Source organism: Talpa occidentalis, unplaced genomic scaffold, assembly GCF_014898055.3.
Source record: "Talpa occidentalis isolate TD23 unplaced genomic scaffold, MPIMG_talOcc4v2.1 talOcc4.9, whole genome shotgun sequence".
Taxonomy (NCBI): Eukaryota; Metazoa; Chordata; class Mammalia; order Eulipotyphla; family Talpidae; genus Talpa; species Talpa occidentalis.
In genome coordinates this window covers 78,355,145-78,374,290 of record NW_023605305.1, presented here as the reverse complement: position 1 = coordinate 78,374,290, position 19,146 = coordinate 78,355,145, and the positions used below count along the sequence as shown (strand labels likewise).

At 45.1% G+C, this 19,146-nt stretch overlaps 1 protein-coding gene across 1 annotated transcript in view; it reads left to right on the top strand.

Annotated features, from left to right (window-relative positions):
* The window catches only part of INTS3 (integrator complex subunit 3), a 37,807-nt gene that overhangs the window by 2,484 nt on the left and 16,177 nt on the right, over positions 1-19,146 (top strand). Inside the window, exons 2-8 of the mRNA XM_037501422.2 lie at positions 7,062-7,145; positions 8,053-8,136; positions 12,780-12,893; positions 13,089-13,173; positions 14,497-14,563; positions 16,769-16,913; positions 18,161-18,290. Of these exons, the coding sequence (XP_037357319.1) occupies positions 7,062-7,145; positions 8,053-8,136; positions 12,780-12,893; positions 13,089-13,173; positions 14,497-14,563; positions 16,769-16,913; positions 18,161-18,290 (709 nt within the window). The remainder of the gene's footprint in view (positions 1-7,061; positions 7,146-8,052; positions 8,137-12,779; positions 12,894-13,088; positions 13,174-14,496; positions 14,564-16,768; positions 16,914-18,160; positions 18,291-19,146) is intronic.

Below are 19,146 nucleotides of genomic sequence, written 5' to 3'. Positions count from 1 at the left end.
TGCTCTGATTGCTTGAGGGGTCATCCTGCCTCCGCTCTTATTTGTACCACAGAGTAGCATAGCATCCTGTTCCTCTGAGCAAGTGACGTTCTTGCTAGTCAACGAAATGATATGGCAGGAGGGACCACAAAAGAGAGGAAGCACTTTTTTTCTTTTTGGACTGAGAATGAACTTTCAACTTTTTCCAGGGAGAAGGGGGAGGAGGGTCTTTTTCTCCCCCCTGACATCCTTCATGGGGTGGATGTTTCCCAGCATGTCTCTGGCTCTCCTCTGTCCTCTCTGCCCTTTGTCCTTTGCATTTGAATTTTCCAGCAAGCCTTGTCATTCTGTTTTTAACCCCATGTGTGTGCTTCTGTTATCCCCACTAGACCAGAGTGTCTCTAAGGGCCAGACTTAATGGCTGCTTCACGGTGTGGCTCTCCCCACACATCTCTGTACACAGAAGTTATCGAAACCTGGTGTTGACTAACTGATCTCTGCTTTCTCTGGTTTGGTTATTTTCCAACACAGACCTACCTGTTGCTCAAGAACACAGAGATAGCTTCCTGACCGTATAGACTTTAACTGTGTGCTGAATCTGATAGTAAAATAGGATGGGGGAGATTCAAGGCCTGCTTTCTAGAGCTTATCATCTAAAGACTAAGTTAATACACCCATAAGGAAAGTTCACAAACAAACAAAAAAACTGGGTAGGGCAGTGAAGACACTGGGGTCATTACAGCTGGGCCTGCTGAGGAAAGGTCCTTCAGAAACCCCAGTGAAGAGCATCCCCAGCAGAGACTGTGACTCAGCATTTGTTCTCCTTGGCCCTGTTCCTCTCTTTGAAGAGGGAATTCTTCTTGCCCATCCTGGTCCCCATTTGGGGAATGAGATAAAAATAGTACCAGCTGGGAGGCGTTTAAAACATGTAGATCCTAGTCTCACAGCTCCTGGTCATTCCCCTGCTGAGCAGGACCTCGTCCACTTTGAAGTTAGACTGAAAGCTGGTGCCTTTGACCCAAATGTCAGAACTTCCTCTTAAGCTATGCACAGGTCTCAGGGTTGTATTTGGTTAAAGGTACATATTCTCCCAGGAATAATTCACATCCTGTCTGTGTGGAATCTCCAGAGATTGGAATAGAACCATCTTTCATTCCCTCCCCTGCCAGCCCACTTAAATCCTCATTTCATACACAAGTGACTTTAAAAAAAAAAAATTATTTTTTAAAGATTTATATAAGAGGTGGGGTACAGGCCAGAGGTGCAGGAGGGGAGAGGACTCACCAGAGACAGCCGGGAGCAGAACAGGAAAACGGACTGAAAGCACTGTTGAGGGTAGCAGCGGATGAGACAGGAGAGGTCTACCACTCCATGTGGGACTCTCCCTGGCTGGCTGGGAATTGAACCGGTGCTGCAGAGGCTGCAGACAGCTCCACAGCACTGCATTCAACCCGCTATGCCACTGGGGAGGCCCCCCAAAAGATTTTATTTATGCATACAAGAACTGGGGTGTAGGCCAGAGGTGTGGGGGTGAGGGGCAGTGGCAAAAGGATTCACCAGAGACAGAGTGGGGAGTAGAACAGGCAGATCTACTGAAATATACTGCTGAGAGGATCAGCAGGTGAGATTGGAGAGGTCTGCTGCGCCATGTGGGTCACCTCCTGTCTGGGGATGGAACTAATGCATCAATGACTGGTGATAGTTTGATAGCGCTGAGGAAGGCCTTACAAGTGACTTTTGGTTGTAGAATACTTTCAGCCCACCTTGTTCATTAACTCCTCAGTAATGTGGGTCCTTGGGGATTTTGTAGGTCTTTTCTGAAGACTGTCATTTAGTCCTTGAAATCTACCAGTTTGGATGCCAATCCAAACTGGACCTGAATGGGGACTTTAGACACGGGAGAGCTGGCTCTCACTGCCCCCACTCGTTCCTCTTGCCCTGTCACTACAACCCAGAGTTGGTGATATATCCTTTCCACTGCCACACCTGAGGCACAGGAGACCCAGAACTGGGACACTTCCCATAAAGCAGCAGTGTGTATGTGGTAGATACTTTTTACCTTGGACCTCCCCATCCCATTTTCCTAGAGTTAGAGGGAGCCCTCTGACTTCAGTCTTCCGCTTCAGGCATATACACTGCCCAACTGGAAGGCCCCCCACATCCTCCTACTCCTCCACTGCTGCTGCTGTCATAGAAACCATGGTCAGGTAGTCTTAGTACTAGGAAAATGAATTCAGGAGCTCCCAGAGATGGTAAATATTTACTCAGCTCTCTGAGGTGTTCTTATGGAGGGCTTACTCTGAACACAAACCATTCTGCCAGCAATTGTTGACAACTGCAGTGTTTACTAAGGGCCTCTGGAGTTTAGGAGAAGGGGGTACTGCTACATGATTGTAGGGATCTCGCCTCCTGTGGCCCTCTCTGAGGGGAAGTAGTGCTTCTGCCACTCTGAGTCATTTGTAACTAGTTCTCCCATCTCTCTTTGGAAAACTAATTCTATAGTTCAGAAAGAGCAGCATCTTTTATATTTATGTTGTCGGGAAAGTCCTGGCCCTCACCTTTCTTAATCACTTTTATTAACATATCCAAATTCTGGGCATTCCCATTTTTTTTACATCCTTAGCTGGGCCTCTCTATTCAAGGAGGCCACTTTTTGAATAGGCAGTTACCCATAGAATTGACTCAGCCCTCTGAGTGGGGCTTAGAATATCAAGGAGGGACCTCGAAAACCCACTGCCAGCGAAGGTGTTACATTGCAGCAGAGATGGGGCAGTCTGTCGGGTGGGTATCCATAGGACTGTGCAGAGGATCTTGGTGCAGGGACCCTCAGTTAAGCCTCACCCCACCGCTTCCCCTTCTCTCAGAATGCAAAAGTTTATAGAGGATAAGTAGTAGAGGAAGCTTTTCAGCTGGTCTGGGACTTCTCCTTGTCCTATAGTGGGAGGGTGGGTTTGTTGAGGGTGGGGTCTTCATAGATTTAGTTGTGCAGGTGCTGAGCTTCCTCACAGATGGGATAGATTCTAATTCAACTGAGGCTGTATACCTGGTGCTTTCACATTATGTTATCTTTAATCCTCAGAGCAATCTTGTCATGTAGACTTTATCTCTTTTTCACAAAAGAAAATCCACTTTTAGAGAGACTAGGTAACTTGCCCAAGATTAGCCTGAGGTAGTAGGTTCCTTCTCTGCTGTGCTTGTCAGTTGCTCATTAGCTAACTGCTGTTTGACTTCTCTTGCAACTCTGTTGATTTAGCAAAGTCATACTTCCTTTCAATAGAAAACAATAGACAGAATTTTAGGATGCAGTGCTGCTGCTTATTCACCATCTTCCTCCACTGACACTGCTTGGTAACTTAGGCCAGGTAAACAGGTACCCCCAGAGCTCCCAGAATATTCTGGACCTAGCTGCTGCTAGGAACAGATCCTCCAGTAATTGATAACTATCTCAGGTGGAGAGGGATACATTTATAAAGAGAAAATCCAACCTGAGGTTTTCCTTCTTTCCTCTGTCTCATAGGAGCTGGGCTGGGTAATGAAGGATCCCAGAGCTTGTGGGAGAAGTGGGTCATGAGAGTCTCAGCTCAGCTTTCATGTGATCTCACAGCTCCGTTTCACAAGTATGAAGGTGCTGTTAATTAAGGCTGAGCGGGCTGATCTGACCTGATTTGGGGGGTAGTCAGACCTCATGTTGGGTGGCGAAGTTGTAAAATCTTCAAACACAAGGGGTTTGGGCCTATTTTAGCTTGAAATGTGGCTATGGGAGCGCCTTGCCTTAACACTCAGTTCTACCTTTTGCTCTTAGATAAGGATGGATAAAGGCAGCCTCGGGTGAGGGCCAGAGGAGACATGATAGTCTTTCACTCCTAGACCTCTTTCCCACCATCCTTAGGTATTATTTGTCACTTTCTCAAAATTCCTGCAGAAGAACTTATTCTCAGAAAGGTATTTTAGGAAGGCGTCAAGGATCAATTGGAAGTAAATTGCCTGCCTTTGTCCCTCGTTTGCCAGCTTCCTCATCCCTGAGAATTGGGAAGTAGTGTTCCTAAAACTTTTTTTTTTTAAAGATTTATTTATTTATACAAGAACTGGGGTACAGGCCGGAGGTATGGGAGGGTAAGAGGATTTACCAGAGACAGAGCAGGGAGCAGAACAGGGAGACCAGGCGCAGAATAGGCAGACAGATGGAAAACACTGCTGAGGGGAGTGGCAGGAGAGACAGGAGAGGACTGCCGTGCCATGTGGGTATCTCTCTGGCCGGCCAGGGATTGAACCGGCTCTGCAGAGGCTGCAGACAGCTTCACAGTGCTGCACTCAACCTGTGCGCCACCTGGGAGGCCTTAAAACGGTTTTTGTGTTAATCCAATCCTCAAGATAAAGTTTCAAAAGGTTCAGGAAGGAATTTGGGTGGTAGTAATGGAGAGGCTCACCTACTTAATATGAGATACATTTTATAAATGTTTTCTGAATATTTAGCATTAAATGCTTTAGAACAGGAGTCAGTGATCAAGCTCACCTTGCAATGTTGAGCACATGTTGTGCTAGAGCAGGCCTTTGAAACTAGCCGTGGCTTTGGACAGGGCATGGAACTGCTTCCACCGTTGTTTGACCTAGAGACCCTGACAGGTTTAAATTTGGCCTTTTGTTCTCCATTAGTCTGTTCCTTTCACTCTCATTTTTCTTTTTTTTTTTTAATTTTTATTTTCTTAATAATTTATTTTTTTAAATTTAGATTTATTTATTTATACAAGCACTGGGTACAGTCAGAAGCGCGGGAGGGTGAGAGAATTCACCAGAGCCAGAGGGGAGAGCAGAGCAGGCAGACCGACGAAATACACAGGGGAGCAGCGGGCGGCAGGAGAGGTCTGCGTGCCATATGGGACCCTTGCTTGGGGGCCGGGGATCGAACCAGCACTGCAGAGGCTGCAGGCAGCTTTGCAACCCAGCCCTCAACCGCTGCGCCACCAGGGAGGCCCTCACTCTCATTTTTCAAAGATGGCTTTCAATTTCTTTGTTGAAATGAAGATATTTCAACAAAAAAAGTAGACAGAATAGTATCATTCCCAGGCAGCAATCACTCTGCCTCAGTATTTATTAGTACATGTCAGTCTTATTTTCTCTTTCTCTAGACTGGATTATTTTGAAACAAATCCAAGAAATGCCATTTCATTTGTAGATACTTCATATGTATGTCCATGAGAGGACTTTTTTTTTTAACGTAGCCACAATACCATTCCTAAAAATACTAACAACAGTTTTTTTTTAAAGATTTATCTATTTATGCATACAAAAACTGGGGTACAGGCCAGAGGTGCTGGGGGTGAGAGGATTCACCAGAGACAGAGTGGGGAACAGAATAGGCAGATTGACTGAAAAAAACTGCTGAGGGGAGCAGCGGGCGAGTTAGAAGAGGTCTGCTGTGCCATGTGGGTAGCTTCTTGGCCAGGGATCGAACTCGTGCTGAAATGGCTGTGGACAGCTTCATAGGTTGCGTCTTAATCCCTGGCACTGCCAGGGAGGCACAACAATTTCTTAATATAATAAAATATTAAGTATCCAAATTTCTCTTGATTATAACATTTTATTTTAAAAATAATAGAAAAATTATAATACATAGAATTCTCATATATTCTTCAGCCAGATTCACCAATTACAGCATTTATATTATCATTATCACTACATATCTTTTTGTAACCTTGTGAGAATAAGTTGTAACCAAGACACCACTTAAATACTATTTAAATAATTCAGTGTGTATTTCATAAGAATAAGGATCTTCTGTTACTACATAACCACTGTCCTGTTATCAAGATTGGGACACTTAACATTATATGTTACTGTTATCCAATGTGTAGTACATATTCAGATTTTACCAGCAGTCCCAATTTTACCAGCAGTCCAGGATCACACATTGCCTTTAGCTGTACTGTCTCTTTAATTCTTCAACTGAAAGAGATTCTTAGTCTTTCTCTCTCTTTTTTTTAAAAAAGATTTATTTATTTATGCATACAAGAGCTGGGGTACAGACCAGAGATGGGGGGGTGTGTGAGAGGATTCACCAGAGACAGAGTGGGGAACGGAACAGGCAGACTGACTAAAGTACACTGCTGAGGGGAACAGTGGGCGAGTCAGGAGAGGTCTGCTGGCCAGGGATCAAACTCACGCTGCAGAGGCTGCGGATTGCTTCATAGTGCAGTGCTTAACCCCTCGCACCACCAGGGAGGCCCAAGTGATACAGCCTTATCAGTGCATCATATCACATACACATAGTGTTAGGTGTCAGTTTGTCTCATCAGGGATATTAACTTTGATCACTTGGTTAACGTGGTATACTCCAGGGTTTCCTACTATAATATGGTGGGGTTTTTTTGTGGGTTTTTTTTTTTTGGTAATTAGTAAGTATTTTGATCTATATAAATACCCTCTTTCCTTTGAAAGTTTCACCTGTGGTTTCAGCATCTGTTGATATTTGCCTGCATCAGTTATTCTGTTATGCCTTCTGAATTCACTATAAGGAAGAGCTTTACTTATTATTTGCCTATCTATAAGCATGAACTCACGGATTCTTATTTTATTCAATGAGTTGTAATATGAAGTCTCACCGTACATTTTTTTCCTTATAATTTATGTGTTAAAACAGGTTACTTCTCATGGTTTCTGTATTATTTTTTTAAGATTTATTTATTTATGCATAGAACTACCAGGGTATAGGCCAGAGGTGCAAGAGTAAGAGGATTCACCAGGGACAGAGTGGGGAGTAGGACAGGCGGCTCTACTGAAATACACTGCTGAGGGGAGCAGCTGGTGAGACAGGAGAGGTCTGCTGTGGGTTAGCTCCCTGGCTAGGGAGCCAACTCAAGTCATGGGCTTATATCACTGAGTTCACCTCTACGTCACCAGGGAGGCCCTGTATTCTGTATTTCACTAACTATATCCCCATCATGACTTGACTTGTAAACTGGAAATTAGTTCTAGAGATATGATGAGATTTAAAATTTTTAAAAAACTTTTGGGGGCCAGGAGTACTACATGAGTGGTGGTGTGCCACACTCTTGATTATTTTTTTTTTCCTCACCCCTTTACAGAGGTTGGAAAGATGCATGAGCATTGTGACAGCCATGACTTCTGGGGTCTCTGAGAGAGAGGCCAATGATGCCCTCAATGCCTACGTGAGTATAATGCTTTTCCCATATCCATTTCTGCTTCTTTGAAAGCTCTGAGATGTCATCAAAAAGGTAAAATGCTTAAGTGACGCAATTAGGAGACTGAAGTTGATGTCTTTTTGCCCTGAACCAGGCTTCCTGGCTCCTCTGTTAGTGTGGAAGACCATCTCTTAGAATGTTTTTAAATGACTTTATTTTATTTTATATATTTTTTATATCATTTTTCATTTTTGCACAATGTATGCATTTTAATTTTGGTTCTATTCCTCATACAGTTCCCACCCCCCCTTATTTTGACCCTAATCCCTCTTCCCCTCTCCCCTTCAAATAACTATTTCTTATAAATAATTCATAGTGACTTTTTCTTTTAAAAATTCTTCTCAAAGAGAAGAAGAAAGATCTCTTCTTGATCTTTCCTTTTTCTAATCAATCTGTGAGGTTGAAAGGACTTTAAATATGTCTTACCTTTCCTGGTACATGATGCTCAGTGAATCTTCAGTAAGTATTGACTATTTAGTATACGTATATTATGTCTTCACCTTACAGATGTCAGCGAGTCAGTGATTTGCTCAAGGTTTCTGCTTGGTAGGTGTGCTTGTTACTACATGGCTGACTAGTTGCAGCTCCCTCTCAGCTGAAAGTTTTTAAGGTCTGATGAAGGTGGTGGAGTAGGATTTTTTCCCCATTTTTAGTACATTTTATTTTCTGCCCTGGCCTTCATCCAGCGATAGAGAATGCAGTAGTAGAACTCTGTCCTTTCCCTCCATCTTTCTCTGAAAACTGATGCCCCATCACTTGCAGGCAAAGGAAATCAACAGATTTAAGAGTCAGGAGTCCCAGGTTATTTGGGAGAAACTGTTCTCAAGCAATTTCCTTCTGTGAGTGACTAGTTTTTTCCTTCCTCATATCCTAGGTATGCAAAGGTCCCCCTCAGCATGAGGAAATTTGCCTTGGTCTCTTCACCCTTGTCCTCACTGACCCTGCCCAAGCCCAGAAGGTAAGACACCTGCCCTGGACCTACAAACCCTGGAGTCTGGTGGAACTGGGATTTAACTGGGATATCAGACTCTGACCAGTGCTGGATTCCCTTGTTCTACAAATATAGCGACAGCTCCCTTTTTACTCTCAGTGAATTGGTCATTCTCTGAGTAAAATTCTTTGTCTATCTTTAGATTGTGAAGCCAGTTGGCAAGAAAAGGCAGGTCCGTTATGAGAGTGAAAGTGCATTAAAAGAATTTTAAATTTTAGATTTATAAGTCAAGGCTAAAAGAGTTGGGATTTAATCCAGGAAAGAGAAGAACTCAACTATAACCAAGTGCTTGAGAGTTCTTAGCCAAAAGACTTGGAGTTTGCAGGTGCTGTCACTGAAGGTGAATTGAAATAATAGTGGGATTTTTTTTTTAAAGATTTATTTATTTATCCATACAAGAGCTGGGGTACAGGCCAGAGATGCGGGGAGTGAGAGGATCCACCAGAGACAGAGTGTGGAACAGAACAGGCAGACTGATGAAATACACTGCTGAGGGGAGCAGCTGGCGAGACAGGAGAGGTCTGCTTCTCCATGTGGGTTTCTCCCTGGCGGGCTGGGGATCAAACTTGTGCTGCAAAGGCTGTGGATTGCTTCATGGTGCAGTGCTTACTTAACCCCTTGCACCACCAGGGAGGCCCAATAGTGGGATTTAATTTAGACAACTTATTGTTAGATGATTGATGCAGGATAACATCATGATTCAGAATACTGGAGTACACTGGAGTCACTTCACGGGAATTCCTTATGAAAACTAGTGTGGGCTCCTTCACAGATAGAAGAGTCTTGTGTGTGTATAATGGTTTATTTATTTTAAGAAGTGGGGTACAGGTCAGAGTCATGGTTGTGGGGAGCGGGGAGCAAATCAGGCAGATGTACTGAAATACACTGCTGAGGGGAGCAGCGGGCGAGACAGGAGAGGTCTGCTGCGCCATGTGGGTTGCTCCCTAGGCAGCTGGGGATCGAACTCGCACGTGGACAGCCCCATTGCTGCGCTCAACCCCCTGCAAAATGGGTTTCTTCTTCCAGGTGAAGGACTAGGCAAGATGCTCCATTGTATAATAAAGGAGCAAAGTTTTGCCTTTTACTACTCCAGATTTCCCTTTCTAGCAATTCTTTGTCCTTTAAGCCTTCGTGTTGGCATAATGGTTTAGAAGTTCATGTATCGTATTTGGCATAACTGTGTGACAGTAACGGAGAAGAACTTGGGTGACTATTACCTGACTGTTACCTGAAGACGGAAAGTGTGGAAGAAAGCAAACATGGTCTATGCTCAGCATTTGTGTTAAACTTTATCCAGACAGAATCTCATTTAATCCTCTGAAAAAAGTGACTTTGTCCTCACCCCACCAAAAACCTCTCCCAGTTGACCTATAAGATAACTGGGGGTCAGTGATGTTGTTTGTTCAAGGATATCCAAAGGAAAATCATTCCCAGGGACTAGGACAGAATGTCTGTGGTCCCCTAGTATAACTGCTTGTATTAACCTCAAGGAAGGATTTATGGGCATGGCAACCCTATGTGTTTGCACTGATCTGAAACTAGCCGGAGTAGGATTGAGGGTGAGTGGGCAGGCCAGAGGTGTGGGGCATGAGAGGATTCATCAGAGACAGAGTGGGGAACAGAACAGGGGGATTGACTGAAATACACTGCTGAGGCAAACAGTGGGCAAGACAGGAGAGGTCTGCTGCGCCATGTGGGTAGCTCCGTGGCCAGGGATTGAACTCGTGCTGTAGTGCCTGCCAATAGCTTCATAGTGCTGACGCTTAATCCTTTGTGCCACCACGGAGGCCCCAAGGGGAATATTTTCTGAGTTTAATTGGAGTTAATTCTATCTCTGGAGCAGAAACCTCAGGATGAATGGAGATACACTTGTGCCTGCATTTTCATGGGCGTGGAGATGGAAGTGGGGACAGTGGAGAAGGTGGGAGTAGAAACTGTCTTAAACACACTAGAAACCAGCTTTCGGCAAGCATGAGCCGAGGTTTCTCTCAGTGATGCTAGGCAGGGTTAGAGCCATGGTGAGCCTTTGGACATGATGATTGGAATGAGGTGAACAAGAGAATTCAATTAAGGGGAGGCAGGTGAGGTGTTGGGGGAGAGTAGAATATGCATGTGGTGGATTTTGTTCCAGTTGTGCCTTCTTGATTTGCATCTGCCCTCTTATTAGCCTTTAGCAATCTTTATATCTTTGGGTTTATTTATTTCCTGTTTGATGTCTGAACTGAATAGTGCTAGCAGACCCATCTGGGAAACTAGTGAGAAGGGAGGCTAAGCTGGAGGCCTTGCCTTAGCTTCTGCACAGGCTCTAGCAGTCAGTAGATAAAGGTAATAAAAAGGGGTCTAACATCAGTGCCAATGTTTCTCTTCATCAAGAGCCAACAAGCCAGACCCTGGCAGTTGTAGTTCTGGATCCGTCTCTCAGCAGACAGTTTGAGAAACAAAGGTAGGGGCCAGGAAGGCCCAAACAGGACTTCCCACAGTCAGGACAGATGTGCCCGCTCAGTGCCATCCTGTCGCCTTTGCTTTCTTTTGAGACTGTTTGCTTCTCTTCTCTGTTCCCCATTAAGGTTTTGGTTTTTTTTCCCCCTCCACTTACTCCCGAGCCAGTGAGCACACTGGCACCTAGGTTGGTGAGACAACTGGCAGCATCAGGGATATGATACTCCTGGTACCCAGCTGCCATGTGTTATCAGCAGTTGTGGTTGATATGGTCCCAGATGGAGCATGGGGTTAGGCAGACAGAATCTGTTTTCTTCATCTGATCCTTTGTCTCCTGAGACACTTTCCTCTTTCCCTGTCCTGGGTGTATTTGGTATTTCTGGGACTTCTGTTGCTGTTTGAAACAACAGACTCCTCTCTCGTTAGTAGGATCTCTATACTTGGGCTGACATAGATTTTCCTTCTTCCTCAGACTCCTTCAATCTCTGTGACTCACACCTCCAGGGAGGCTCCAGCTACCAACATTTACTGACCAGCATATTGTTCGCTGGGTCCCCGAACTCTTCCTTATTCTCTTGATTATACTTTTGTTCACCCAGTGCGCCCCCACCCCCAAATGAAGTCAGGATAATGAAATTCTCCTTTGGGTATGAAAGTTTGTAGCACATGGGAATGTCTGAGTGTTGGCTTTTTCATCTGGTCAGTTGGTTTGACTCCAGGACAGTGGAGGCAGAGGAGTGACAGGAACTAATTTCTGAGGTGTCCCAAGTCACAGCCAGACCAGTGGGCAGCTGACTCTGAGGAGTCCTTTTTTGAACACTTAGCATGAAAGTTTAGGAATGAATGTAGTAATATCAAAACTACTGTTAAGCGTTTTTTTCCATTATGCTTATTGATGTGACATTGATTTACAACCCTATAGATGTTTTAGGGGTATAGGTTAACAACCCGACAAATGTATGTTATCACACCATGAACACCATCAAAGCCCCACCACCATAAGCTGTTACCTCCAACCCCCAGCACTCACTTTTAATTATTCCTAAAGTTGGTGTAAGGGGTTGATAAAGAGCGTGGCATCTCAAATTGGTCTGCCTGTTTCTGAGTCCTCATTCTCCCTTTTATCTCATATGTGACCTGGAGGGAATCACTTGAGCCTCTCCATGCCTATTTCCTTATCTGTAAAAACAGACATATAATAAGCAGTACCTATCTCAAAAGGCTGTTATTTGAATCAAGTGCACTAATATATGTAGTAAAAGGTCTGTGCACAAGGCTGATGCATGTTAGCTGTTACAATCACTATTACTCTTGTTGCCATCCTTGCTACTGGCCTTCGAGGTTGTACGATACTACTGCTCTGTTTTTTTACCCTTTGTGCTGAGACCCTGACTGGATAGAACTCAGCAGGCTAAGGAGATCATTATTGAGGTTCCCCTAAGGTATTTCTCCAGGAGGCTGGTCTCTAGAGAGATGGGGTAAGAAAAGCTGTAGGGGAAGGGAAGCAGCAACTCTCAGACAGGAGACTGGCATGCCCTCCCTCACCTCCACAGAGTTGGTTAAACCTAAAGACCCTTTTTTCCCCAATACTTGGCCAAAGCAAGGGACAACCCAGAGAAAAGAGTAAAAATATTTGGTAACAGAAGTTGTTCAGTTCTGCCCCTTTTTTCAGGGGCCCTCATCCTAGGTCCTCTTTTCTTGGTACTCCTTTGCTTCATCTGGATGGGTCAGTCCAGGTCTAAAATCCTCTGTGGGATCCTTTCTGGCATGTTCTACCAAACCTGTTCTACAGTTACCTTTTCCTGGCAGATGAAAAACAGATGGCCTCCACCTGGTTTTGCTCAGCTTTTGACTTCAAACAGTGTGACACTTCCTAAGCAGGGAAGTAGAGGGACAGGGATAGGACTAGGAGGGAGCCTTTCTTAGCAGGCTTTTCTGCCTTATTAGAGAAGCTCGGTTCCTTTTCTCCACCCTGTGTGACAGAGCAAGGGATAGGTGTGGGATGGAAGAGTCCTGTGGAAAGATCATGTCAGGAGTGAACAGGCTTTCATGGCCCCTCAGTATCCCATTGGTGTTGAAGCTGAAGAGGTGGGGGGTAGGGGACCCATTATGGGTGGGGTCAGGAGCCTATCCTCAGCTTGCTGGCTGCTCACAAACCTCGCTTCTCACAGTGTTACCGGGACTTGGCTCTGGTGAGTCGTGACGGCATGAATATTGTCCTGAATAAAATCAACCAGATACTTATGGAGAAGTACCTGAAGTTGCAGGATACCTGTCGTACTCAGGTAAGACCTGAAAGAGAAGAGAGATCCAGCCCAATGGCATCACAGACTGGATCCTCTCAAAGGGAAGGGAAGGCAGAATGGGGGGGCGGGGGTAACACAGCCCTCTCATTGTGTACCTGAATTATAGTATTGACTGAATTAGCCCTTCTCAAATTCAAAGGCTCATCTCTTCATTTGTCTTTTTTTCTCCTCTAGCTGGTGTGGTTGGTACGGGAGCTAGTGAAGAGTGGGGTTCTAGGAGCCGATGGTGTTTGCATGACATTCATGAAGCAGATTGCTGGTGAGTTTGGCAAAAGAATAAAGGACAGGTGTCCAGAGAGTAAATCCAGACAGTGAAGAATGATTGGGTTCTGAAGGACTTGATTCCTGAGTTGTTTAAATGCTTGTTTGTGGTCACATATGTTGCAGAAAGAAATTGGAAAATCACAGGAGGCCTTTTTAATAAATAAATAAATAAATAAATCTTGCCTCATTTTCCTTCCTGCAAACTCAGGGCCTGACACAATAGTTGGCCTGTTTTACCCAGTCCTCACTCTGAGCTTTCATGGCATATTGGATCAGGAAGGATCTGGGAAGGATAGGGAAAGAAGTAAAGGCAAATAATTTGTTCCTGTCACATTATGCTCTCAGAAACCCAGACATCGTCCCTGGCTCCACCCCTGTGTTCTAAACACTTGCTACTTAATAATTATGACATTTGATTAGGGCCAGTTTGAGGGACAAACTATGTCACAGAACAGACCCTGACATTTAGGTTTTATTATCTCCTTGGCATCAGTGACATCTGTCCGCCTTTGAATATCCAAGAGACTGCCTGTGTTACCTCTTCTACTCCCAGGATCACACGTGTTCGATTAAAAATGACCCTGCCTCTCTTATCTCACCGTTGTCCATTGGGTCTTTGCTTCTTCCTTAGGATTTTATATAACAGTGATGCCTCTGTTTTTGGTGGATGTAAATATTAATCTATGTGATATGTGACTGTAAACATTTAATTTTTAAATTAGAAGCTGGGGCAAGGCATAGTGTTGTGCTGGCTATTTTTATGCACTCGCCTGGCACTTTCTTTCCTGTTTGGCACTCCTAGTCCCCACTTCTCATCCTGAGACTGTGGTCTGGCATGTTAATTTAGGCCCAGGAAGTTCCATAGTAAGCACTGAGGACTATGATCTCTGGCAACTAGAAACCCTTGGCCTGTCTACAGCCTGACACAGGATTTGGAACGTCTACATCCCTGGCTGTTACAACTAGCCACCTGAACCTCAGGCCATGCCTGAGATATCATCCTTTCTTCTCAACCGTGGACTTTTCATGTCTCCTTCCCAGACATTAAAGAGTCAAAGTACTCCCACTCTAACCCCTAGTCTATGGAAAAGTAGCATCTCTGGTTACTGGAAAAATCTAGAACCTTCCCTCTCTTCTTTCCCAGTATAAAGGGGGAAACTTTAAAGGCTGACACAGAAGAATCTATTTTTCCAGTACTAAACATCAGTGAATGGGATACAGGGGTGGAACAGCGGGATGGGTGAAGAAATGTATTGGATTAGCTGAGTTGCTAATCAGAGCCATTCTGATTCTTTGTTTTCTCCCCCTTTGAAATCAGGTGGGGATGTTACAGCAAAAAATATCTGGTTGGCAGAGAGTGTTCTGGATATCCTGACAGAGCAGAGGTAGAGTCTACTGCAAAGGGTGGGGCAAGAGTTGCATGTGGTGGTGATGGATGTATATGTGGGTGATGGGGATGAAGGACTGTGTGAAGACCCGGAGGTGGCCCAAGAGTACCTCAGGTTAGAGGGGCAGGGAAGGGAGAGGCAAGTGTGTTGTGGCAAGTGAAGGAATTAAGGCCATGGTATGGCCCAGAGGCTAAAGGAGTGGGAAAGAAGGTCTTTGCTAAAATGTCTCCAAGCCCAGGAAAAACTGGTTTCATCTGATAAAGGTTTATTTTTGACCCAGACCTCCTTGGAATGTTTATTTTTTTGGGGGGGGAGGTAAGGGAGAGTGAGCTCAGCAGAGTGGGGCCAGCCAACTACCCAGGCCCCTTTTTCCCCAGGACTCTCCATCAAGCATGCTCTCCTTTTGAAATGGCATGGGGGGCTGTGGGAGTGAGTAGGTCATCAAGACCACTGAATCCTGCAGCTTGGTAGAGAGGCTGCAGTGGTAGAAAGGACATAAAGCAGGGCATATTGGACTTTCTGGCTCTTTCTTTTTCTTCTCCATCAAAGTAAAGGAGCAGAAATTTTATGAGGACTTTTCCATATTCAAACTTATTTGAGAGCAAGGCCTTCCTCTTTGTGCTATGGTCTCAGTTTTCTTGTTATTTGACTTCAGAGTCTGTTTCTGAGGGGAGGACACCATAGTAATTAGAGGATTGATAGAGCTAATCATATCCCTATTTCCTACAATTTAGAAGACTAACCCTCACCTCTTAATTCACACTTGTGAAAGAGATTACTGTTTTCTGCGATGCCCAAGCCCCAGAGCTGTGCCCAGTCTGCTGTGCAGTGCCACCTAGTGCCTTGGACATGGCAGTGCAGCTGCAGATGGGGTTCTCTGTTAGTCCAATCCCATAGTTGAGGAGGTTCTAGCAGTTTCTCACCAGGTCTATGCTTGCAGGACCTGTGTCTTCCTAGTGCCCTGGGTCAGAAGGTCTCACTAGTATCTTTCTTTTCCTTACCCCACTCCTGGATTCAGATATGTTCTCACCTGTGCTAGCATTCTTCCTAAAAAATAAATTTTCTCATATTGTTCCTGGTGCCAGATGCCTCCTGTTCTCATACATTAAACCTGAATTTCCCTCAGTTGGGCAATTCAAACATAGTCTCGGTGTATAAGTGTATGATAGCTGCACCCTCTCCTACCCTTCAAAAAGTTGACATCCTTTCCTGCAGGTATGTCCCTAGAAATATAAAATTATCTTCTTTCTACTCCCTCACTCCCTTCCAAGTATCTCTAGGATTGTGTCATTCAAAGGTAGCTGGTGGGGGAGGGGATCCTCCCCTCCCCGGTGTCCTTGGCTACTGCTTTCATTATGTGAAAGGAAAAGGCCAGAGTCTTTTAATTAAGTGGCTTGAGCACTTTTCCGGAATCAGTATGTTGCCTAGTTGGATTAATTAAATTCCCTGTCTTCTTCCTCTGGTTCTCTGCCTTCCAGCAGAGACACCAAAGTCCTTATAAATTACTTGCTTGGCGGGGAGACAGCTCCCCAATTTTGGGTACTTTGAGATGGCTGTGGAGTCTTTCCACTGTCTTCCTCCCCCCCTCTTTCATTACCCCCTTTCCCCAGGGAGGTTCTAAAACTCCTGGGAAAATACTTTGTTATCCAAAATCACATTCTTTTCAGATTCTGATTTAGGGCAGGTGACTCATCGTCTGGGAGTGGGATCGGTTGCTAGAGAGAACCAGAGAGAACCGGGGAAATGTTTGTGGCATGGTGGGCTGACTTGTGTCTTCCAAAACCTCTGGGATCTACAAAACCTTTTTCCTCATAATCTGGACCGGTAGAAACTACAATTTGACTTTGTCCCTAGTATGTCATGCAGAACTTGGCGAACATTAGGCCCTTAGTACATGTTCAAAGGAGCAAAGCCAACGAACAAAATTATTTTGTTGGGAGCCAAGTGGTTCTGTGGTAAGGAGTTGCTTTCATTCAGCACTTACCTTTTTTGGGCACCTGCAAGAGTGGTAAGAACTTGTTCCCCATTAGGCAGTTGATACTCCACTGTAGATAAAGACAGCAGGAGCGAGCCATCATCAAGGAACCTACTCCCAGTACTGCTCATCAGACCTTGCCGAGGCCCTGGAACTAAGTGTGGGGTGCATTGGGAGGGTGAACAGGCCCAGGCAGGTATGGGTGCCATTGTCTTCCATCCCAACAGGGAGTGGGTATTGAAGAGCAGCATCCTCATTGCCATGGCTGTTTACACATACCTCCGCCTCATCGTCGACCATCACGGGACTGCTCAGCTCCAGGCCCTGCGGCAGAAGGAAGTGGACTTCTGCATCTCACTGCTTCGGGAACGGGTGAGGACAAAAACAGTATAAGGACATGAAACCCAGGATGGGATACCTCTAAAAGCTCTATAAGGTGTCCTAGGCCAGAAATGATTTGCTGGAGAGGTGGAGATACTTCGAGGTCTGGAGTTTTTCATCTTTCTAAGATGAGGGTAGAAGATCAGGGGAATCGCTGTGGACTAACTCTAGTTCCTAGAAATGCTGCTTGTTATGCTTGCACCCTAGGGGTTTTCCTGGTCAGCTTCATGGATACTGATGTACATCTCAGACACAGCCTGTCCCACTGTTAGGTATTGCATGGGTGTGCATGTGTATTTAGCATACACACACAAACATACACATAGACCATGGGTATTTGCATGGTCAAGTGGGATTATGAATTGTCCGCTCTTAGACCTCCTGAGAGAGAGGTCCTGCAGCTAATGCACTAGCCAATTGTGGAAATGGTTTTTTGTTTTTTAAATTTTTTTAAAGATTTATTTATTTATGCATATAAGAACTTGGGTACAGGCCAGAGGTTCAGGGGGCGGGGTAAGAGGATTCACCAGAGACAGTGGGGAGCAGAACAGGCAGACTGATACACTGCTGAGAGGAGCAGTGGGTGAGACAGGAGAGGTTTGCTGTGCCATGTGGGGTAGCTCCCTGGCCAGCTGGGGATGAACTAATGCTGCAGAGGCTGTGAATAGCTTCACAATGATGTGCTTAACCCCTTGTGCCACCAGGGAGGCCCCACTTGTGGAAATGTTAATTAAAATTAGATAAAAATCTAAAAATTCAGTTTTTTTGGTTGAATTAACCACATTTCAGGTGGTCATTCGCCACATGTGGCTAGTAGCTCTCCTTTTGGACAGCACAGATGTAAAGCATTGCCATTATCACAGAATGAATGCTCTGCTGGACCAGTCCAGTTTTGAGGAGGGCTCAACTTACCAATCCTATTCTTTTGGAATCTTACTTTCCTAAGACCCAGATGAAAACAGTTCTGGGAGGAGAAGGGAACAGATTAATGTGAAAGCCAGCAGGGCTGCAGCATTTTCTAGTAATCTCTCATCCTTGATATCAGACCCCAGCTTCCAGCTCTCTTCCTCTAAGCAACTAGGAGACAATCCCTTGCTTCCAGAAGAAATTTCATAGTCTCTTTGACCCTCTTTCCTTCCCTCCCTGGAACAGACACGTTTTTCCTTCATCCTCCTTGTAGCAGGCAAACAATCCATGTTTTTATTCTTTTTCATGTCATCCACCCCCACCCCATCAAGTTCATGGAATGTTTGATGATTGGCCGGGATCTTGTAAGACTACTTCAGAATGTTGCCAGGATACCAGAATTTGAACTACTTTGGAAAGATATTATCCATAACCCTCAGGCCCTGAGCCCTCAGTTCACAGGTAAGTAAGGGCTAGGACATCCTGTTCTCGAGAGGTGGGACATCAGTATATATATACTGCTTGAACCAAGAGGCAGAGGTAGTCGGTGGGAGAGGCTTTGGCAGTCAGATGTAGGCAGCTTGGACAGAGCAGGCTCTGCCACGTACAACTGGGTGTGGGTTGCGAGAAGTACAGAACAATCCATTTGGGTCCCAGACAGCCTGTATGGCAGACTCCACTTGTCATTACTCCCTTGAAAGGTGAGACAGAACTGGGATCCCCTGCTCCCCTCCAGGCAGCTCTTTGCCGCATGAGGTGAGCTGATGACCAGTTTCCAGCTTCACTGAGTTGGGCAGGGGAGTCAGAGGTGAGCTGTGATTGAGTCAGCAGCAGAAGGACCGGAATTAGTCCTGTAAGACAAGTCCCTTCCCTGGGAGCAGTCTCACCTCTGAATTCCGAGGATCTGCTTGGCCAAAATCCTCTTCGAGGGAAGGAAAAAGTCTCTGCGTGCCTCCCTTTACCAGGTTCTCTTCGTATCCCTTTCCCCTTCTCAGGGTCCTAACTATGGCCTGAACAGTATCTTGCTTTGCTTCTTGCCCCACTCCAGCATGCATGTGTATGCTTGGGTGCATGCACACAACACGAAAGCAATAGTCTAGGAGCTGGGAAGTCAGGAAAGTCCTAGCTATACTTATGTTGTACCAGTCTTATATTGAACATGTATTGATTTGTTTTTCGTGCCTAGTTTGTGCTAGACACATGTATGTTAACTCATTTAATCCTCAGGACACTCCTGTAAGATGGATATTTTACTTTCCATGTTTACAGATAAAGAAAATGAGGTTCAAGGAGATTAAGTAATTTTCCCAAGGCCACA